The sequence below is a fragment of the Halichoerus grypus genome, chromosome 2 (assembly GCF_964656455.1).
Source record: "Halichoerus grypus chromosome 2, mHalGry1.hap1.1, whole genome shotgun sequence".
Classification (NCBI taxonomy): Eukaryota; Metazoa; Chordata; class Mammalia; order Carnivora; family Phocidae; genus Halichoerus; species Halichoerus grypus.
Genome location: NC_135713.1, coordinates 190538625 through 190561384, shown reverse-complemented (window position 1 = coordinate 190561384; position 22760 = coordinate 190538625). Strand labels below are relative to the sequence as shown.

The 22760-nt window shown below is 52.3% G+C and overlaps 1 protein-coding gene across 4 annotated transcripts; it reads left to right on the top strand.

Moving 5' to 3' along the window:
* The first annotated feature begins 2033 nt into the window (after positions 1-2033).
* MEOX1 (mesenchyme homeobox 1) lies at positions 2034-22449 on the top strand. Of its 4 annotated transcripts, XM_078065801.1 has the most exons (4): positions 2034-2107; positions 2612-2939; positions 19119-19291; positions 20779-22449. In XM_078065801.1, the coding sequence occupies exons 2-4, from the start codon at positions 2816-2818 to the stop codon at positions 20899-20901; spliced, it is 420 nt and encodes a 139-aa protein (XP_077921927.1). In that variant the 5' UTR covers positions 2034-2107; positions 2612-2815; the 3' UTR covers positions 20902-22449. The 4 variants fall into 4 exon arrangements, with proteins under 4 accessions (XP_077921927.1, XP_077921926.1, XP_035927207.1 ...); XM_078065800.1 differs by lacking the exon at positions 2034-2107 and having other exon boundaries at positions 2123-2861; XM_036071314.2 differs by lacking the exon at positions 2034-2107 and having other exon boundaries at positions 2123-2939.
* The last annotated feature ends 311 nt before the right edge of the window (positions 22450-22760 follow it).

Below are 22760 nucleotides of genomic sequence, written 5' to 3'. Positions count from 1 at the left end.
CCTCCCAGCCTCCTGTGGATTCTTCTAGAGCTCCCACAGCCTGGAGCCCCTCGAGGGACAGCACGAGGCTGTGCAGTAGAATTTCCTCAGCGCTCCTCCCTCGCAGTCTCTTTTGGGAATCCTTGAGTTAAGGAGAACGAGATAGGCGAGGAAGGGACCGTGTTTATCTGTCACCTACTCGGAGCTCCACGTCCCAGAAATGACTCCTTTAGATGCTCAGATGTTTGTGGGGTGGGCATTCCGATGCAGCGGGGCCAGGCTGCTCGGGGTTTAGAAGCCTGGGTCCTCCACCTCCTGGCTGTGTGTCCCCGGGCAGGTTACCCAGCCTGTCTGTGCTTCTGAGTCCTCTTCAGAAACACGGGGCTGATGAGAAAAGCGCCTGCCTCACAGTGCTTTTGTGGGGATCCCTTGGGGGAATATGTGTGAGGTGCTGAGGTCACTGGGCGAATGTCAGCGAGGACTATCATCCCAGGGGAGGAAACAGAAGCTCAGAGAGATGGGGTGACGTGTCTCAGGGCACGGAGCTGGGAAGTGGCAGAGCCAGGATTTGAACCCGCACCTGTCGAACCCCACAGTCCACGCTCCTTCCTCTGTGTCAAGCTGCCCCAGAGGGGATGCCTGAGGGCGACTCCTGGTTCTGCCTTTTCTTAGCTGTGTCCTTCTGAGCTAAGCCTCATTTTCATTTGTAAAATATAGAACATAATGCTTAATTTACCCGTAATAGGAGAGTCATGAGATCCAGAGGAGAAATGTGTGTGTGACAGCTAAGTCCCGGGCAAAGCAGAGAGATGAGTCTGGTTCTAAGCAGTGATGCCGTCTCCTCTCCTGGCCTCCAACACCCTGCCTGTTCCAGAAGCCCGATGCCAGTTTCATGGAGAGTGTGTGTGCGGCCTCCAGGCTGCAGGGCTGAGGCCCGTGGGCCCTCCTGGTGTCTTTGGAACCAGCCAGCACACAGTTATGTCCGTGCCCATTTCGGCCCCGATCCCGTGGCTCTGGGCCGTGGAAAGATTCAGTGGGAGGGGAGCTCTGGCCCGTGTGCTTGGAATGTCATCCTCCCAGAAATTATATTAACCCTCCTGAGAGACCAGCAGGGCGTGGGGATCAAGTAGACTGATGGACCGATTGAAATGGCAGTTGGCCCTTCTGTGACAGGCACTGGCCTGGAAGACCATGTGATCGTTTGCCAAAGAGAACTCCTTTGGGAACGAGAATCCCCCTGATTCCTATTTCCACGCCCAGATTTCACAGGAGCCGTGGCCTCGGGGCTGGGGTAGGGGAAGCAGGTGGGTGGAGGTGAGGGGGCCTGGAGAAACTTCAAGAACCTTATCTAAGAGCCTTCCCTTTGCCGTGGAGAAAAACGACTTGAAACCCCCTAGAGAAGAGTGTGGCTAATTGGCATGTAAGTCGGGGTTAAAGAACGGAAGGAAGAATCTGATTGTTTTTTTAAGTTACTGAGAAAGTGAGAATGTCGCTTTGGGTGGAGAGAAATAATTTTTTTCTGGAGTGTGTCTTTCTTTATGCTACAGACCCTAGTGGGCCGCTGAGACTTGCAAAAAAAAAAAAAGATTTCTTTTAATCCACCTTCCTCTTTGCAAGCAGCAGTAGAAGGGCCTTTAAATCAAATGCAATCAGCAAACTTGTCTCTTGCACTTATTCCCCGCTTCACTCCCTGGAATTTGGCACTTGACGGATTCTGGATCTGACTTAAGGCTTTTTCCAAATCCAAGACTTGGGGAATTTTGTTAACAGTGCAATAAAATAACTTCATAGCGTACAGGAGGCACATTAAAGAAGTGGTGTGTGTGCACTGCTCTCTCTCCTTAAAATTAAAAAAAAGAAATACAGACCATGTTTCTTTAAAAGTCTCCATCTGCAAATCCCATTAGATGTGCATATAAGGTTTCTGATGATTAATAGTTGCCTGCTCGGGTTTTGGTTGGAGGGGACCGTGTGTGTGCTGGTTAACCCCTCCCTCTCCTCTCTCACGTTTCACTTCAGAAATTTGTCACTCTCTCCCCACCGCAGGATTTAAAAGTGTGTCTCACAGCCCCGGGCCAGCCCTCTGCAGGCATTCGCTGCGGGCTCCAACACAAGCTCTCGTCAGCTGGTGCGTCTGGGCGGCGACAGTGAAAATGTTTAGTGTCATCGGCGACAAATACACGTCCAGGGGACCCCAATAGACAGGCTGGTGTGTCGGGGGGGGGGACAGGCAGGAAGCCAGGAGTGAAGCCTGACATAGGTGTGTGCACGCACATCCGTGCAGCTGGCCACACGTGTGTGTACTTGAAGGAGACTTTAGTTTTGGTTTTTGTTTTGGTTCCTGGGGTGAATTTTCTGCTGAACATTTCCCCCTCTTATTTATTTATTTATTTATCTTTTTTTTTTGGCATTTTAAAAAAATCTGAATATAAACAAAGTGTAAGAATCCAAACTTTGAAAAGACTGAGGCGCACGCAGCAGGAGACGGCAGATGGATCCGGTGGCCAGCAGCTGCATGAGGAGCCCCCACCCCCCGGCCCCGGGCTGGGGCTGCCTTCGAAATCCCCACGCTGAAGGCACTGGGGGCTCAGGGCTGCCCCACTACCCGCCAACACCGTTCTCCTTCCACCAGAAACCAGACTTCCCGGCGACAGCAGCGGCAGCGTACCCCGACTTCTCGGCCTCCTGCCTGGCAGCCACCCCACACAGCCTTCCCCGGGAGGAGCGCCTCTTCACTGAGCAGCACCCTGCTTTCCCACAGCCCCCCGACTGGAACTTCCCCGTCTCCGAGGCCCAGCGCAGGCTCAACCCGGGCCCAGCTCGGGGCTCTGGGGAGATGGGGGCCAGCAGCCCGGGCCTGATGGACACCACGGGAGGCCCAGGTGAGGATTACGAGGTCCTCGGGAGCACTGCTCATGAGACAGAGAAGAAGTCAACCAGACGGAAAAAGGAGAGTCCAGGTATGTGACCGAGGAGCAGCTGAGCGTTCCTTTGCTAGGTCACTTGCCCTCTCTGAGTCAAGCTGACCATGAATTGCAAACAATATTATCTAATCTACCCAAAGGCAGAGTTGCCTTTGGGGTTTCTTCTACTCAGAGTTCTAGGATCCTCTGGTCATGGGGGCTGTGTCTGTGCCCCCAGCACTCCTGGACCCCAGGAAGGTTATGCCCGCAAGTGAATGAAATAAGATCCACAGAGATTGGGAGGATACATGGGATGGAGGCTCGGTGCGGGCTGGCAAGGGCTGGAGAGGGGCTTTCCTGAATCGGGGCTGCCTCCGGGTCATGCTTCTCCCCACCGAGCCCCAGCAGGCTCCAAATGGTCCCGGAGCCAAAGGGTTTGCTCACCGGGGGAGTCAGCTGAGATGGGAGCTTGGAGGGCTAGGACGGAGGCTGGGACCCCGGGGCATCAAGCAGAGCCAGGACCCTCTGTCTCTAGGATCCTAGAGGCAGAGAAGCAGACGGCTGGGATGCAGAGGGGCAAGGGGCGAGGAGGAGATGGATTGCAGAGATTTGGCCCCCAAGGTGTCTATCATTCTGCCCGTGTCTGAGCCAAGAGGGCAGCTCAGGGTACTAAGGTCTGGGCGACCCCAGGGAAGGCATTCCCTCCCCCCCACCCAGGGGTCCTCCTGAGGGATCACCAGCCTTGGGAAAGCCAGGGAGGCAGGCAGCCAAGGAGACCCAGAGGCCAGAAGATGGAGTGGCCTGCTTATTAAGATCCCAGCTCCTGTCCATCTCCTCCCTGCGGTGGGGACTGGTTTCCTCATCTCTCCATGGGGCCCTCCTGGCTTCTCGTGCTGCCCATTCACCTTCTGTCTGGTTCCCTGTCCCCACCTTGCCGCCCGTGTCCTCCTGAACCCATAGAGGACTTTTCTCCCAGGGCTAACCAGGGGCGGGCAGAAAACGAGAGTGTCAACCAACCAACGAGAACACTCTGTGCTTTGATTTTGCAGAGCACTTTCCATGTAGCACAAGTTTCCCGAGCATCTTCTCTTTGCAGAGCACTGGCCAAGGCCTGGGGGGGGGGGGGGTGCAGAGATGAATATGGAGGTCTCACCCCCAGAGGGCTCAGACTGAGAGGGAGGAGAGGCCTGCAGATGCCTGTCTGGCAGTGGATGTGCTATGACCAGAGAGGGGTTCAAGGTGCTGCAGGAAACACACGTTAGCTCTTTGGGGTCCCACCAGTGTGTGAAGTAAGCACAGCGGGTCTTACCAGTATCTCTGTGCTGTACGTGTGGAAAAGGAGAGACAGAGAGTTTGAGGAGGACCCTGCCAGAATGGGGTATAGAGAGCGCCCCCCTCATCTGGATTGGCCCAGGACTTTTCTGGGTTTAGCGTTGAAAGTCCAGTGTCCCAGGAAACCCCTCGGCCCCAGGGCCAATCAGGACACTTGGTAACCCCGGGATCAAGCTCAAACCCTGGACCTCAGACCCCAAATCCCACACCCTTCAGCAGATTTCAAGCATAATCCTCATTTTGAAATATTTGGTCTCCACGCTTAAAGAAGCCCCTCCCCGTGCTCACAATGGATGGCCACAGCCTAATAGGATGGCCCTTTAAGTCCCGGGCTGGTTAAATCCTCAACTCTTCCTAGCCCCCGCTGGAGATGTGCCGAGATGGGGCACTTTCTGCTTCTCCTCGCCGAGGGGCTCTCAGCGACTTGGCTCTGCGCCTGGCTGAAGAGCTCTCCGTGCCGGGGCCACCCGCCCCCGTAGCTCCTCCATCTCTGCCCGCACCTCCTTCGGCCGCATCCAGCCACTTTCCGGGGACCTGGGAGCTGAGGCACTGGAAGGCACAGGCAAAGGGCTGGGCTTAGGCGCAATCATTCTGCGTTCCAGCAAGCCCCACATGTGCCTTCTTTCCTTTGGGTCGGTGGCTTGTGGCACTGTGTTAGGGAGCGAGCTCACGTGCCAAGCAGCTGGCCATCCCAAGAGCACATGGACTCCCTCCACTGAATGTCCTGCAACTCTTCGGGGCAGGGGGGTAGTTCTTATCCAGGAGTGGCCCTGGGCTCCCCCTCTGCGTCCCCTCAGGAGCAGCGGCAATGGCAGCAGTCAGGCAGGACACAGCAGGCTGAGTTTCATTCATTCTCTGGGGTTCCAGACCCGCTCTCTGTTCAGCATGAGAATCTTTCTGTCCCAGCCAGTTGCCTGAGCCTTCCTTTGGAATTGAACTGGAGGGGGAGGAGGCAGGAAAGATTAGCTTCGTAAGAGCCTGAAGGAAGGGAAAAGCAGAGGAGCAAGGCCCCCAACCAACTCTAGGAATCTGGAATCCAAGAGACAAACCCACAAAGAACCCCCATCCCACTCCACCAATTCCGAGCCACCGTGTGGAGTCTCTATTTAAACTTTTGATGTTTTGTTCATCTTGGACTTTTTGCATTAACTGTGATTTCTTAAAACATTGCATTAAAAATATTATTCCTCTTGATGACCGAGGGATTCGACACCACTTGCATCTTGCGCCCAACGTGAGCGCCTCACCTGCCTCACCCCGGCCCGTGCTAAGCTGTCTCTGAAGCTTAACCAGCCATCCATCAGAAATGTGTTTTCCATAGTTCTTCACGGGCAGGCGGGCAGGTTGGCATGTCGGCACCACAACCTTGGGCTGTGGGACTTTGGAAAACGTCTTAATTTCTTGGAGCCTCCATTTTCCCAGCTGTAAAATGGGATCAGAACCAAAGTACCTTCCCTACAGTCACTGTTAAAGGCAGTGATCCATGAGATCAGCACGTGGGTTCAATAAATGGCAGCTGTGAGTGTTATTAGGCCCATATTTCCAGAACCAGACTTCAGAACATGGTGGGGGAGGTGGTCAATGGAGTTGAATATTTCAAATACGCTGACTCAGAAATTCCTGAATCTGGGGTATAAGACCTGGGAACTCCTTGCAATTATTGTTGGTCCTCAAATCCAGTTGTCGTCAGTTAGGAGCTTGGAACCAAGAGACCTGCTGGAGAGGTTGGGGGGTGAGGTGTGCTTGGCGAAAGGGTCCCTAACTGGCTGCCTTACTGGCTGGCCGAGGAGGCTCCAGCAACAGAAAGTTACTGAAAGTTCGTCTCAAGAGGAATGTTCTCTATTCTCCCCTCTCCTTCTGCCAGCCCCAGCTCCTCCCCTGTCATTCCCACTGGAAGTGGAGCTGATTTGCTCAAGTAAATGATGAGGAAAGCAGGGGCTCCCACTCAGAGACCTTCTGTTGGTTCACAGCACAGAACTGATTTAGGAGACCAGTGTGATGTTATCTCACCGCAAACACTCTCAGCCCCTGGCCCACGGTGTCACAGAGCCCTGCTGGCAGGGACAGCTGCGAGGCAACTGTTGCTTGCCCCCGAATCTGTCCATCTGTCTGGCTACCGTGGTCGTCTTTAATTTATGGGAATGAGGGATTTCGCGGTGATTTCCTGGCGGGGTTCAAGGGAAGGTCGCGCGTGATCCGCCTGGCTGTAGGTGAATCCGATCGCCCGCCAGGGAGAGCCCCCCGTGCTTGGGCTCAGCCCTGCTCACTGGTGCTCTCACGTGCTCCCTCTGCCTTCCTCAGACTCGCTCTGTCCGTCTCCTGAGGTTTATAAACCCTCGCCAGATCGGCCCCTTTCTCCCACCGGCTCTCTGCCCGTAGCGCCCCCCTGCCCCCCACCCAGCCTTCCCACCTCTACCTTCCCTGCCGCAAGCCACACCGGTTCACTTGCCCCACAAACACACCCCGCTTTTTTCTCCCCCCAACCCCATTCGCCGAGGCACTTTCCCTTCCTTTCCTTCCTCCACTCCTCTGCCTATGGAAGTCCTTATTTTAACATCCAGCTCAAAAGCCACCCTCTCCAAGAATCTTTCCTCTGTTTTTTTATTTTTTTTATTATTATTTTTTTAATATATATATTTTTTTAATTTATTTGAAAGACAGAAAGAGGGAGAGACGGAACACAAGCAGGGGGAGTGAGAGAGGGAGAAGCAGGCTTCCCGCTGAGCAGGGAGCCCGATGCGGGGCTCGATCCCAGGACCCTGGGATCATGACCTGAGCCGAAGGCAGACGCTTAACGACTGAGCCACCCAGGCGCCCCTTTCCTCTGTTTTTTAAAATGTATGGCTCCTCTTGTCCGTAGCATCATTTCGGTGAAAGCCGTTGAAAAAGTTGCAAGTTTTAGTATCCACTAGAACCTGTGCCGATTTTCTAAATAGATAGCTCGTAACTTCATAAAGGAGTTCTGAGATTTCTTACCATGGGACATCTTGTATCTGAAATCTCCTCTTTAAAAATGATGATCAGGGGCGCCTGGGTGGCTCAGTTGGTTAAGCGACTGCCTTCGGCTCAGGTCATGATCCTGGAGTCCCGGGATCGAGTCCCACATCAGGCTCCCTGCTCAGCAGGGGGTCTGCTTCTCCCTCTGACCCTCTTCCCTCTCGTGCTCTCTGTCTCTCATTCTCTCTCTCAAATAAATAAATAAATAAAATCTTTAAAAAAAATAAAATAAAATAAAAATGATGATCAGGGGCGCCTCACTGGCTCAGTCAGTGTCGTGTGTGACTCTTGATCTCAGGGTCGTGAGTTTGAGCCCAACGTTGGGTTTAGACATTATTGAGAAATAAAATCTTTGAAAAAAGTAAATGAGTAAATAAAAATTATGATTAAAAATACATAACACAAAATTTACCACCATGATCATTTAAAAAAAATTTTTTTAAGTTTTATTTATTTAAGTAATCTCTACACCCCACATGGGGCTTGAACTCATGACCCCGAGGTCAAGAGTCATGTGCTCCTCCGGCTGAGGCAGCCAGGTGTCCCAAATCGTGATCATTTTTAAGCGTACAGTACAGTAGCGTTAACTATATGTACATTGTCCTGCAACAGATCTCTAGAACCTTTTCATCTTAAAAACTGCCCTATATCCATTGGAAGACAACTCACCTTTTCCCTCTCCCCCAGGCCTGACGAATAGCGATCTACGTTCTGTTTCTTAGAATTAAACTACTTTAGGTTGCCAGTCCGCCTCAGGCTTCGCAGGGGTGGTGGCCAGAGCAGGGCTAATGTGGGACTGTACCATTATATTGGATGAGGAGTAAATCTGAACAGAACACGGAGTAACTTTAGGCCAAAGATAAACCCATCTCACTTTGTCTTTTAATAGCAAATATTATTAAAGACTGATCTAAAAAAAGTTAGACTACTTTAGATATTTCACATAAGTGGAATCATGCAATATTTGTCTTTCTGTGATTGACTTATTTTACTTAGCATAATATCCTCCAGGTTCATCTGTGCTGTAGCAGAGAACAGATTTTCCTTTTTTAAGGATGAATATTATTCCATGGTTGGCATAGACCACATGTTATTTATCCATTCATCTGTTGATGGACAGACACTTGGGTTGCTTCCAAGTGGGCTATTATGAATAATTCTGCAATGAACATGGGTGTGCAAATATCTCTTCACAATTCTGCTTTTGAATTCTTTTGGATATATACCCAGAAGTGGAATTTCTGGATCCTACAGTAATTCTATTTGTAATTTTTTGAGAAACTCCCCTGCTCTTTTCATATGAGATGATATCTCATCATGGTTTTGATTTGCATTTCCCTAATGCTTGGTGATGTTAAGCATCTTTGCATACACTTGCTGGCCAGTTGTAGCTATTCTTTGGAGAAATGTCTATTCAAGTCCTTTGCCCATGTTTCAGTTGAATTGTTTGACTTTTGTTGTTGACTTGTAGGAGTTCTTTATATATTCTGGATATTAATCCCTTATCAGCATATGGGTTGCAAATATTTTCTCCCACTCTGTAGGTTGCCTTTGCATTCTGCTGTTGGTCCCTTTGCTGCATAGATGTCTTTAAGTTTGATGTAGTCCCATTTCTCTGTTTTTGCTTTTGTTGCCTGTGCTTCTGGTGTTATATTCATGAAATCATTGCCAAACCTAATGTCATGAAGATTGTCCCCCATGTTTTCCTCTAGGAGTTTTATAGTTTTAGATCTTATGTTTAAGTCTTTAAACTATTTTATTTATTTATTTTTTTAGAGAGAGAGAGAATGTGTGTGGTGGGGGGAGGGGCAGAGGGAGAGGGAGAGAGAGAATCTTAAGCAGACTCCATGCCCAGCGTGGAGCCCAATACGGGGCTCGATCTCACGACCCTGAGATAATGATCTGAGCCAAAATCAAGTCTGACGCTTAACCGACTGAGCACCCCGGTTCCCTTTAAACTATTTTGAGTTAATTTTTTTATATGCTGTAAGGTGAGGGTCCAGCTTTATTCATTTGCATGTAGATATCCAGTTTTCCCCACATCATTTATTGAAGGTTGTCCTTTCCCCCCTGTGTAGCCTTAGCACCTTTGTTGAAGATCATTTGACCATATATGTGAGGGTTTACTTCATAAGTATTCTGTTCCATCGTTCTCTGTGTCTGACTTTATGCCAATGCCGTACTGTTGTGATTATTGCAGCTTTGTAATATGTTTTAAAATCAGAAAGTGTGAGGCCTCCACCTTTGTTTCTCTTTCTCGGGATTGTTTTGGCTGCTCAGGGTCCTCTGAGATTTTTTCTATTTTTGCAAAAAAATGCCATTGGGATTTTGATAGGAATTGCACTGAATCTGTAGATCACTTTGAGTCATAAGGACATTTTAACGATATTAAGTCTTCTAATCTAGAAACATAGGATGTCTTCCCATTTTGTTGTGTCGTCTTTCATTTCTTTCAAAATGTTTTGGAGTTTTTAGTGTATACATCTTTTACCTCCTTAGTTAAGTTTATTCCTAAGTGGGTTTGTTTTTTCTTTTTGATGCCATTGTCAATGTAAATTATTTCCGTAATTTCCCTTTCAGATTGTTCATTGTTCATGGATAGAAACGCTGCTGATCTTTGTGTGTTGATGTTCTATCCTGCAACTTTGCTGAATTCATTCATTAGCTCTGAGAGGTATTTTTGTGGAATCTTCGGGGGTTTCCATATACAGGACCATGTCATTTGCAAACAGAGATCATTTTACTCCTTCCTTTCCAATTTAGATGCCTTTTATTTACTTTATTTTATTTTTTATTTTTTCACCTGATTGCTCTGGCTAGGACCTACAGTATTATGTTGACTAGAAGTAGCAACAATGAGCATCCTTGCTTGTTCCTGATCTTAGAGGAAAAGCTTTCAGTCTTTCATCATTGAGTATGAGTTTACCTTTCATCCAGAGTTATAGCATATGACTGCCTTTCTCCCTAAAACTGAAGTGTCTGGAGGGCCAGGATGGTATCTGATTCACCTATGCAATCTCCCTCGCGCCTGCTGGAGCATTTACCCCAGGAGGAGCTCATTCACTGTGTGATCAGTAGTCTCCATTACAGCCTGGTGTTCATTCATTCATTTTCTCCCCTTCTTTCTGAGAGGGCCTCCACTGGCTGGCCTGAGGGTTTCCACCATGTGTGATATCCTTCTGTAAAATGCATCAGGACTTTTATAGTCTCACTCATGAAACAGTGTGCAGAGAGCCCGACTTCGATCGTAAAACCAGCCCGGGTCAGGGCTAGTGCTGGGGTCAGAAAGACACATAAACAGCCACATATGGAGGCTGGGCTGACTCTGCATGATTCCCCATGGGGTACTCAGGTCAGCTCCTAAGTACCAGGGCCACCACGGCTGCTGTGGCTGAGCAATGAGGTGGACCCCATGGCAGGACAGTTAAAGGGGGCGGCTGTGGCTGGGCGGCTGGAGGGCACAGCTGTCCTAGGGACACGTGGCTATGTTTCCGGTCTAGAGGAAAGGGCACCTTTTTCTAATTTGCAGAGAGGTCTCCTGTGGACTAGCATCAGCCTTGCCAAGCACCCCTCCTGGCCTTGCTCCCTCTCCTTAGTGGTGAGCACTGGCTATGAGGATCTGGGAGGGGGCGGGGGGTGCATCTTAGTCCACCCGGGTTGCCAAAACAAAATACCATAGACTGGGCGGCTTAAACAACAGACATTTATTTTCTCACAGTTCTGGAAACTAGAAGTCAAAGCTCAAGATGTCAGCCAGTTTTAGTTTCTCTGCAGGCTTCTCTCCTTGGCTGGCAAATGGTCATCTTCTTGCCATGTCCTCACTCGGTCTTTCCTCTGTGTGTGGGCATCCCCGGTGTCTCCCTATGTGTCCTAATCTCCTCTCCTTATAAAGACACCAGTCAGATCGGATCAGGGCCCACCCTAACCAGCGCTTCATTTTAACCTAATCATCCCTTGGGCGATACTATCTCCAGATACAGTCACATTCTGAGGTCCTGGGGTTAGGACTTCAACATATTCACAGGGGAGGCAATTCAGCCCATAAACAAGAGGCACAGGGACAAGGACAAGGTTTTAGCAGTGGCACCAATGCTCCAGTCAAAAACCTTTAGTGAAAAGCAACATCTCACAGGGGTGCGTGACCTCAGAGTTTTCCTGGCCCCAGGTCCCTTTGGCCACTCCAGCTTTCCCACTCAGAGCATCGTTTCTGGCTACAAATAGATCCCTGCATGCTTATCTTATACCTATAGGGAGAGACATTTTTATTTTTTATTTATTTATTTATTTATTTTTTAGATTTTATTTATTTATTTGACAGAGAGAGAGAGACAGAGAGAGAGCACAAGTAGGCAGAGTGACAGGCAGATGGAGAGGGAGAAACAGGCTCTCTGCTGAGCAGGGAGCCGGATGTGGGGCTCGATCCCAAGACCCCAGGATCATGACCTGAGCCGAAAGCAGCCACTTAACGGACTGAGCCACCCAGGCGCCCCAGGGAGAGACACTTTTAGGAATGTATCTAAAGAAGTGGGCTGTTTGGCAGAGGAAGAAGGAAAGGAGGTGATAATGAAATACACGGACAACGTCCGTGTCACTTGGGTCAGCAGAGGGACACTGAGTACCATGCTAGGTGATCTCCTATCCATGCCCACCCTCCTTGCTGGGCTGCAGCCTCGTAAAGGGGGGCGGGGCAGGGGGGCGGGGTTCAGGGGCTAATGTCAAGTGCACTGACAGGGCAGACCCAGACTGAGTCCCCATCCACAGCTTCCGCTCTGCGTGAGCTCGGGCGAGTCCCACACCTCAGAGTACCACTCCCTGAAAAATGATCGCGGTATCTACCCCATAGGGTTGCTATGGGACAAGATGGGATCACAGATGTAAAGACACAGCCAGCACTTGGTAGCCCCTCAATCCATTGTTCCCAAACCCACAAAGGAGCCCTCCTCTTTTCAAAACCTTCCCTGATCCTGGCTGCATCCCAGGCGGCCTGTGCTCAAAGCCTGGCAAAGCAGTGACCCGAGGCCAGAGGAGGCCTCGGAAGCCTGCTAGCAGCTGGGCCGGCCTGTGTCTGCAGCTCACTGGTCCAGGGTCACTGCAGTGCTGGGCAGGGTGTGGTCTGAGGGGCCACAGCGGCAGCAGCCCCTCTCGTTCCAACTCGACCCCAGAACCCCCAGCGAGGAAGAAGCCTCAGGAGCCAGAGTGGCCAGTGTGGAAGGAGAGACAGGAACTCCACGTTCCTCTTGCCTCCTGCCTCCTGGTCAGAGCTCCTGCCCCCTGTCAGGCAGAGGTTGGCGCCCCCATCAAGACCCTTAGCCACTGTCTGAACTCAGAGGCATCAGCACAAAACCCGTGACCGAGCCCGCTCAGGCCCCACCCAGATACAGTCTGGAAGTTCTGCAGAAAATCAGTATCCACCAAAGCAACAAAATTCTGACCAGCACCTAAGACATAAGGGCCCAAAGAGCAGTTGGGCTCTAAGAAGGTCAGTGGAGAGGTAGCCTCGGCCCTGCCTACCAACGGCCGGGCTAGGGGCTCAGGAGTCCCGCCCTACTCGCCTTTTTCTCTGGCTTGAGCAAGTCAGGGCGTCTGGGCCCAGGGAGGTGGGGATGAGCCCAGAGGCAGAGCAGCTCTTTCTGACGGCAGGACTCGAGGTCCCTGCAGGCCCCGGGAGGCAACCCCTTCCCCCCAGTGCCCTTTCTGCTCACTGAGCTGGGCTTCCCTGGCCTCTGGCCAGGATTCCTCCCCTGCCCCCCATCCCAGCCTTTTCTAGTTCATGTTTTCCCTGTTTTCCTTGAACACAGTGGTGGAGGAAGAGTGTGAGCAGTGGGGCCTGGTCCTAAAGCCCACACTTCCTTTGGTGACAGCTGAGGGCGACATCTGGAACGTATAAACACAAACAAAGCCCACAGCTGCCCATGCCTCCCCCCAACCCATCTCAGAGGCTTGCTGCAGCTCCCCACCCTCATTTCCACTGCCTCCCTTCGCCTTCAGCTCTCTGCTCCCCTCTTCCACGGTCCCCCACACCCCATCTCATCGCCCATCCATTCCACTCTCCCTCGTACCTCATAGCCTCACTGCCCCCACCCCACAGGGGTCCCTCAGCAAAGACTACTGTAGCACCAGGCATTTCCATTCTGGAAGAATCTGCTTCTCTCCCAGAAAACATACTTTGAATTCCCCAGCCCCGCTGCTGGGCTCCTCAAAGAGGCTGGGAGCCCTCCCCATGTCTCTTCGGTCACCTACCGGAGAGACAAAGGGCCCAGACATTGAGGTGGGTGGGCCTCACTGGGACCCAATGAGAAAGGAAACCAGGGAGGTCCTGGATGCAAATACCCAACTGGTCTCGGGCTGGCTCCATCTGGGTCCTGTCTATCTTGATGGGCTTTGACTCCTCCTGAAGTTGAAAGTATCAGAACTAACAAGGATGTCAAAGGCCAGCACTGTGACAGCCCAGGAAGCCCCAGACACCGTTTTCAGAGGGTTTGCCAAGGTCTCGCCTGCTGACATTATGCCCCAGGGACCCCCCCCTCCCCGCCCCCGACACGCACACGGACACATCCCTGGGGCGAGCACAGCCTCCGTGCTGGCCACGCCCCTCCCAGGGCAGCCCCGGAGTGGTCCCGGGGAATTCCAGCAAGGTTTTTAGTCCCTGGCTCTTCATTTCCTCCTCTGTTCCATGGGCTGATGTGTACCTTATCTACCCTACAGTATGCGTAAGGGGACGCAACAGGAAGCAGCCTAATGTGTGAAAATAGCTTCCGGTCACGGAAATCTGGGTTTGCGGTCCAGCCCTGCCTTGAGGCCCTCTCTCGCCTGCTCTAGGCTCCCCTGTAAAATGGAAAGGTGCCCAGAGATCAGCTCTAAGCCTCTTCCGGCACTACTGTTCTATGATTCCGTAGTACATATGCAAGCCCCAGAGACGTTTACCTCTGGGGAAAAGAGATCCATTGTCAACTGCGGAAGTGTTATTTGAATGTACCGCATGTGACTTTCTATCTGGTCTTGGATAGGAATTTATGTAAAACGCTGTGACCATTGGGGAGTAGGGATACAGGCCTCCAAAAAGGCGTGCTCCCCAGAGTCTGTCTGAACTTCCTTGCAGTCCGATAAAGCTGTCTGCTAACTTTAGGAAGGCCTGCCAAAACTGACAGCTTTTTGTGAAATAATTTACCTTGGATGGTGTAAAAGCTCACGGTGCGGACCGCAATCACACATACATCCTGTTTGCGTTGCTCTGGGCACGACGGCCCCATCACGGCGCGGCTGGCTGGCTCTGGCTGGGAGGGTCCCGCGCCGGGGCTGGGACAGGATGGAGCTGCTCCTCCTGAGCCCCGGAAGGCAGCCTGCTGAGCACCAGCCTCCTCCTTCTGCACCCCTGCCCCTGAGAGAGAAGCAGGGCCAGGATGCCTGAGATGGGACTCTGGTCCATGCTGGGGACCCGGCCTGGAACCACGCCTCCGCTGGAAGGCTGACATAACAGTGAGCAGACACAGACCCAAGCAGAGACGCAGAGAAGTAGCGCCACGGTGCTCGGGGTTAACACGCGTGACCCGCAGCATTTTACCTTCTCGGCAGCCTTCCAAGCATGGTGCATGGGGCTGTTCTTGTTTTGCAAAGGAAGAAACTGAAGTTCAGAGAACTTGAGACACTTGCCCAAGGTCAGAGAGCTCTTTCTTGGAGCCTGCTCAGGCCCAGATTCTCCAAGGGCTCCTCAGACACATCTCCTCCATTCGGCTCGGGGCGGGGAGCTTTGCACATCAGCAGGAGACAGAAACTCCCTGGCATAGCCCTGACCTGTGAGCTGAGGACCTTGGGAAGGCCGGGGAGGGCCTGGGGACAGCGCACCCAGCAAGACTCCAGATCTGACGGAAGGGAGGAGCTAGGAGCCCAGACAAGAATATTTGCAACTGGAGGGACCTCAAATTCAAGGCCAGGGGTTCTTAACAGAAGAGAGAGTAGGGAGAGGAGAAGAGGATGTCAGGGCTGCATACTGGGAAAGGACTCTGACGCCAGTCCAATCCCGTGCCCCTCCCCATGAGGAAACTGAGGCCCAGAGTAGGAGGCAGGCACCTCAACGAAGGTGTACTCTCCTGGGATCAAACTATCCTGAGGGTAGTGTGCATGTGAGCGGGCAGACTAACCCCCACCCCCCTCCCAGCCTGAAATGGCTCCTGGTTTGTCTTCATCCTTCTTTTTCTATGTTGATGACAATGTTGCAGAACAAAGAGAACCAGAACTTCCACTCCGATTGTCATAGCTAGCCTCCCATACTTCAGGCCCTCTTGTCATTTCTAACGGTGATGAGAGGCCTTCTTCCCTGAGAAGCTGATGAGGAGCAGCTGTCCTCTGGGTGCCCCTCTCCCACCCCCCCTTCGCGGGTGTTGCCCCAGGTTCACTGACTTCCCAGCCCCAGCTCCTCTGTCCCATTTCCTCTTCTTTCCCACCCTGAGGCCCAGCGCCTACCTCGGGACAGTAAGAGGAGTGGGGAGGTGGGGCAGGGAGGGGCCCAGTAACCAGTCCAAGATCAGCTCAAAGGGGTCCTCTCCCTACCTCCCCTCATCTCTCTTGGGAGGCTAACGTGCAGGACTGGAGAGAGTGGGCTGTTTTCCGGGATTTCATAGGCACCCGTGTGCACCTGAGCAGGCCTGGGAGAAGGGGAGTGTGGGTGAGGGCATCAACCCAGGACAGGGCCTCCAGGAGCACTGGGTGTGGAGACTCCAGGTCCAGCCCTGAGCCTGCAGATGCAGATGAGAAACTGAGGCCAGCATTGACCACTGCACCTCTAGTCAGATGAATCTGGGTCCCAATCTCAGTTCTGCACCCCGCCCCCCCCCAAACTGCTGGAGACACCAGGCAAGTTCCTGGGCCTTTCTGAGGCTCCTTCCTCCTCTGTATACTGGGTAGGATCTAGCAAATGTTTAGCAAGTACTGTACCAGGTACAGTAACAAGTGAGAAAAAGCAGTTTCATCCCTGGGGGGAGAAAGAGAGCGCTATTAATCAAATTATCACACAACTCCACAGGACGATGCTAAAGGGGACAATAATAGTCCCTCCTCCTAGGGGTGTTTGGTGGAAAGGATGAAATGGATCTGAGAACATAGAAGCCTTCAAGAAACCACAGCTGGTACTCTCCCAGCCCCTCAGATGGCATCTCTCAGAGTGGAAGAATTGGAAGAATATGTTTTTGTTTAAGCACTTTAAAGTTTTAAAAGCATTTTCCCCACACAAGAGCTGGTCCAGGCTTCCCAGTAACCCTGGGAGGTAGGTGCTTTATTGTCCCCAATTTCTTGATGAGGCCACTGAAGCCCAGAGAGGTTAAGTGACTTCCTCAAAGGCCCCCAGCGAGGAGATGGAGGCCTCAAACCCTGACACGAGTCATCTTGGTTTTACAGCCCCTCAGTCATGAAAGGGAAGGGCTGAGAACCACCCTGAGCCCTGGGACAGGAGTGGGTGGGAAATGAGCCGGGTCTCTGCCGGCGGGGATGTGCTCTGGGAAGGCTGACCTTCCTTCCCCGGCCGGCGGCATCCAAGGCCGGCTCACTCCTGGGGATCCCCGGCCTGGGGCTGCGCGTCCTTCCCTCCAGCCCACGCTCCCGCTCCCGCTGGAGGGGTCTAGGCCAGCCTTCCCCCGAGCCCGTGGGACGCGCCCCCTTCCTGCCCCCAGGCGCGCCCCGTGGGCGGCCAACCCTGACCCGGCAGCCGGGCACCGGGGAGCCCCCGGGGGGGACGGCGCCCCTCTGCCTTCTCGGTTCCCGCAGGGGCGCCCCGATCGCTTTACTATGCGCCCTCCACCGAGCCGCCACCCCGGCTCTGCGCCCGGCTGCTGGGTGGCGGGGATGGAGGGCCTGGAAACTGAAACACAAGGGACTGAATGGAAAGCAGGAGAAGGAACTGCGGAGAAGGGAACCAGGGGGCTGAGGTTCCCGACTGGACCGAGTCTGACGAGGGGTCTCCACCTCCCCACCCGCTCCGCAGTGTGGCTGCTTTGTGGGGGGGTCTTCCCTGCCCTCTACCAACCCATCTAAAAGCTCCCACCCCCGGGCCAGCCCCCGACAACAGGGACTCCCCCCCAAAACAAGGACTCCCCCCCAACACACACCCCGGCACGGATGAGGTCCCTAAGGGGGCTCAGGGTGGGCACACCGCTTTCAGTAAAGCACCTAACTCTGAGCCACGGGGCCTCCAGGTCTGTAAAAGGACAGTGAAATGAAAGACTTCCAAATTTTAGAGCCCTGCAAGAAAAATGGTTCCTGTAGCCATTCACCGGACACGTGGCCCTCATTGTTAATTGTGTGGGTGTCTTGGTCTCCTTCGGGCCGCCTCCCCACCCAGCTCCACCACTGAAGTGAAAGTAGAGCCGCCCCTCAGCTTGCTCGGGGGGGGGATAACATATAGTCCCTGTCCTTTGTACAGCACTCTACAGTTTGTAACCCCTTCCTACGTGGATTTTACTTGAACAGCATGTGAGTCAAACTGCCTGGGTTTGATTTCTGCCTCAGCCAGTCACTGGCTGGACTAACTAGATGAACTTGAACAACTTGCTTAAACGTCTCTGGGTTTAGTTTTCTGGTCTATACAGTGTGGGGCTAATACAAGAACTCACCTGGCTGAGTTATTGGGAGGATTAAGTGGCTGATACATGTAAGGTGTTTGCTCCCCGCACCCCTGTTACCCGTTATGATGGAGCTCCTGCTGTCTCTAACGCAGAGCCCAGAACTTTCCAGACTTGGCCCCTCCCGGTATCAAAGTGGGAAAGAAGCTTAAGGCAGCACTTCTCAGTTTACATGTGCACACAACTCCCCTGGGGATCTGGCTAAAATGTGATTCTGATTCAGCAGGTCACGGGTAGGGCCCGAGATCCTGCAAGTCTGACCAACTTCCGGGCCCTGCTGCTATGGCCACGGCGCCCTCTGAGAAGTGAGGTCTTAGAGCGGGGGTTTGTAAACTTGACCGTGTGTCACAATCACCTTGAAGACTTATTGCTGGGCCCCGCCCCCAGAGTGTCTGATTCAGTAGGTCTGGGATGAGGCCCCAGGATATGCACTTCTGACAGTTCTCAGGTGATGGTGATGTCTCTGAGGACAGAGAGCCTCAGTTTTAGAACCTTTGCCCCACAAACTTATAGCCATTACTAATGTCAAACAGGGGGTGTGGGGGTGGAGGTTGGATAGTAGAAATCATTAAACAGCCAAGAGCAGCTTCTCGTGCTTTGGGGATAAAAAAAGGTTTGGAGTAGGGGCGCCTGGGTGGCTCAGCCCTTAAGCGCCTGCCTTGGGCTGGAGTCACGATCCAGGAGTTCTGGGATCGAGTTCCGGGATTGAGTCCCGGGATCGAGCCCTGCATCAGGCTCCCTGCTCAGCAGGGAGTCTGCTTCTCCTTCTTCCCCTCACCCCGCTCATGCTCTCTCTCTCTCTCTCTCAAATAAATAAATAAAATCTTAAAAAAAAAAAAAGTTTGGGGTGGGGGGTGTGGTGGATGCACCTGAGGTTGGGAGCCAGAAGACTTCCCAGTTCTCAGGGGGTTAAAGCACTAGAAAGAATGATAAAGGGACAATGTGGGTTCTTTCTCAATATCCTTTAAAAAACAAGAGAGACAGGGGTGCCTGGGTGGTTCAGTTGGTTGAGCATCGGCCTTCGGCTCATGTCATGATCCCAGGGTCCTGGGATCGAGTTCCGCATCGGGCTCCCTGCTTGGTGGGGAGTCTGCTTCTCCCTCTGCCTCTCCCCTCTGCTCATGCTCATGCGCGAGCTCTCTCTCTCTCTCTCAGATAAATAAATAGAATCTTTAATATAAAATAAAATAAAAAATAAAAACAAGAGAGACAAGGAAAGGCTGCCCTGACTCTTAAGGACAAAAGAAAGGGAACCTCTGCGGCTCACATGTTCCCGTTTGGGCTGCTTTCTCCCCAGACAACCAGGAGAGCCGAGGGAAGCCCGAGGGCGGCAGCAAGGCTCGCAAGGAGAGGACAGCCTTCACCAAGGAGCAGCTGCGGGAGCTCGAGGCCGAGTTTGCGCATCATAACTACCTGACCCGGCTTCGGAGATACGAGATCGCCGTGAACCTGGACCTCTCCGAGCGGCAGGTGCGGTCCGGGGGGCCCTCCTCCTCTGGCCATCCCTCCTTTCCTCTGCTCTCTCCTCCCCCAACCTTCCCACCACTCCTCCCTGAACCTTCTCCTTTCTCTTCTCCCTCTGCCCAGTCCAGTGGTTCTCAACTGTGACTCTACCTGAATCACCGGCAGAGAGTTTAATAACACCGATGTCCGGCTTTAGAGATTGTTTTCATTGGTCTGGGATGGAGTCCAGACATCAGCATCTTTTCAAAGGTCCCCTAGGTGATTCTCACATGCAGCCAGGGTTGGAACCTCTGATCTGGTTATTCCCAAACTTGAGTGTGCACTGCGATCACCTCAGCTCTTGTTTAAAATGCAGATTCGAAGGGGCGCCTGGCTGGCTCAGTCAGTGGAGCAGACGACTCTTGATCCTGGGGTCATGAGTTCAAGCCCCATGTTGGGTGTAGAGATTACTTCAAAAATAAAATTTAAAACTCAAAAAAAAAAAAAAATGCAGTTTCCATAACTCTGGAGAGTGACTTTGCAGTAACAATAAGTGGGACTGGGAGTCTGCATTTCTAGTAAGTTCCCCAGGTGGTTCCTGGACACCTCTAAAAAAAACTTCCTAGCGCTTTTGTTTGGGATTTTCCCTCAGAGCATTCCACCCACACCCACGTTCTAACATGGAGTAAAGTATTATTATAATAATAGTATTTGAGAGCAGCTTTCAGTTGATGAGGGGCTCTGCCAGAGTGCTCGGTTTAGAAAACTAAGATTCAGATCCTGCCTCTACCACTTCTTAGCCCTGTGACCTCTGGGACTCGTCTCCTGACCTCTCTGGGTCTCCAGGGTCATGACCCTACCCTGCGGGTAATGCTGCAGCTGAGATGAGAAAATACGCAGACCAGAGCTATCTAAACTGACAAGTGTTTTATGAACGTGCCTAAGGATGAGGCTGGTGATCCTCTGCTCCCAGACCCTTGGGTAACAGAAGCTAGAAGGAGGAGGTGTTGGGCGCCTGGGTGGCTCAGTTGGTTAAGCGACTGCCTTCGGCTCAGGTCGTGATCCTGGAGTCCCGGGATCGAGTCCCGCATCGGGCTCCCTGCTCAGCGGGGAGTCTGCTTCTCCCTCTGACCCTCCCCCCTCTCATGTGCTCTCTCTCTCTCAAATAAATAAATAAAATCTTTAAAAAAAAAAAAAGAAGGAGGAGGAGGTGTTGACATGGGAGGGGCGGGGCATGTGAAAGTGGGTGGGGCCAAATGCCAAGTGACTTTTAGACCCTGTCCCCAGACCGGCAGGCTTTCTGACACAAAGACAGGGAGACACAAGAGAGGTCTCTGGGCAGATTGATGTGTCCTCCCTTTTGTCTCGATTCCTGGTGCCTTTGGAGGAGCTGGGCAGGACAAGCGGAGGTTCCAGCTGGGGTCCCTGGAACTGCAACCTGCTGTCTTGAGCATCTATATGGGGAGGTAGTTGCACCTCCCTTGATGACCAGGTTCCTTTGCTTCCTCCGTCAGGTCAAAGTGTGGTTCCAGAACCGAAGGATGAAGTGGAAGCGTGTGAAAGGGGGTCAGCCAATCTCCCCCAATGGGCAGGACCCTGAGGATGGGGACTCTGCTGCCTCTCCAAGTTCAGAGTGAGATTCTCCACGGAGAAAGAAAGACTGAGGACTGAGCCCCCTACCCAGCTACCCTCACCCCAGTCCTCACCCAACCCCACCTTCACCTTCTCCCACCGCCCCCCTACCCAGCGCAACCTCTCCACGTCTTGCAATGACTCTTAAACACGAAGCTGTTCAGCATCCCTGGGAGCCTTGAAGTTTCCCAGAAAGTTCTCTCCAGTTTTGCTCTGTCTTAGCAGCCCCTTCCCCAAGGCCGTTACTTCCCACAGTTCTCATGGAATCCTACAGAAGCCCAAGCGAATCCTACAGACTGGACCCAAGCGAATCTGGGAACAGCCCCAGACACACTGCTGCTCGGGGTCTCTCGGCTGCTGCCCGCGCCTCCTGCCACCCCCTCCCTCCGACACCAGCCAGCCCTCCTCCAGGCCCGGACACCACGTGGTCTGCTGCGTCCTCGAGGAGCCTTGGGACCAGCTAGTGATGTGTGAAAGCAAATGCTCCAAAGGAAGGAAATGACTAGAACACATACACATACCCTAGACCACCCTTCCTTTCTGGGTTCCGTACCTGAGGCTTTGGGGAGCCTTCAGTTGTCCCGAAACCCCAGGGAGAATCAGTATGAGGAGCGTTGAGGACAGAAACTCAGCTGCTGCCAATCAGAAACCCAGTCCTTGTCTCCCAAAGTTGTTGGCTGAGTGGGCAAGTTTATAACACGGGCTGGAGGAAGACGGTCGGAGAAACAGCCTGGTGTAGGTGGTCCCCATACGGGCCCGTTTGAACTGGCTTGACTGTGTGGCTGAGAACGGACCCAGGACAGCACCTGCCTCTTCGGAGTCGATTCAGGGATAAAGCTGGGACTGCTGAGCCGGCCCCAGAGCCACGGAGCAGCTATTCCTTTTAAATCCATAGTTTGGGGATTGAACACCTATCCAGACACTCACATTATTGAGTTGGGGGCTGGGAAGTGTTTCCATGTCCCGAGGATGAAGAGATCGTACTAGGCCCAGTGAGTGACAGCCTAGAAATGTGGAACCCTGCAGTAGAAGTATCCTGTGCTTTCAAGGGACCCGGTCTGCAAATGGCGACAAAAAACCAATCCCTCTTTCTCCATGGGATGCATCTGAGCCCTTCCAATGTGTTCCACGATTGCTGTTACGATGGGAGGAGCTGCTAAGTTTATGTACGGGAACTGCCCAGATCTTCTGGGGTGACACTCCAGGACTGATGGCCAAACAGCCTGGGGTGACCCAAGCCTTGGAGAGAGACCCCTGCTGGCCTCAGTACTCTGTCTCCCAACACCAGCTGGTGTTGCAGAGGGAGGTCAGCAAGAGTTTGGAGCTCTTGTGTGTAGATTTAATCACTCACATGTAAAAAAAAACCCCACCTCCCCATCCCGAAAGGACAACCGCTCTGGAAAATGATTGCCAAATGAGATGGCTGGTTAGAGCACGTGTCATTTTTTTCTAAAGCATATTTCATATATTTTCTTAAGATTACGTCAAGTTAACGGTGCAAGGTTAATTCACTTAGTAAGAAAACTCTTGGAGAAATAAAATCAATAAAAGAGCATAGTTCTCAGGCCTTTTTCTTTGCAGAGCTAAGAACCGTGTTCTCTCTGTGGGCAACCCTCTGATGCTCGTGTGATGATCAGCCGGACAATGTCTAAAAACAAAGAAAAAAAGGGAAAAAATCACTTAGATCAAGGTATCCCCTTTTAGGTTCTTCAAAATGTGGGGGTGCAAACGTCATCATTGGAAAAACTATGCTGCTCTCCCTTTGCAACTGCATTGTCCTCATTCCCCCTTATAAAATGTTAGCTGTCAGTTTCCCTAACCTACGGCTTATCAAATCATTGCAGTTCTGTAAACAAAAGATGAA

What these genes read in the sequence shown, in the direction of transcription:
- MEOX1 (XM_036071314.2), top strand. Translation starts at nt 2,471, where the DNA reads ATGGATCCGGTGGCCAGCAGCTGCATGAGGAGCCCCCACCCCCCGGCC. An exon ending in ACGGAAAAAGGAGAGTCCAG is followed by an intron (nt 2,940 to 19,118) that starts GTATGTGACCGA and finishes CTTTCTCCCCAG; the next exon opens with ACAACCAGGAGAGCCGAGGG. An exon ending in TGGACCTCTCCGAGCGGCAG is followed by an intron (nt 19,292 to 20,778) that starts GTGCGGTCCGGG and finishes TTCCTCCGTCAG; the next exon opens with GTCAAAGTGTGGTTCCAGAA.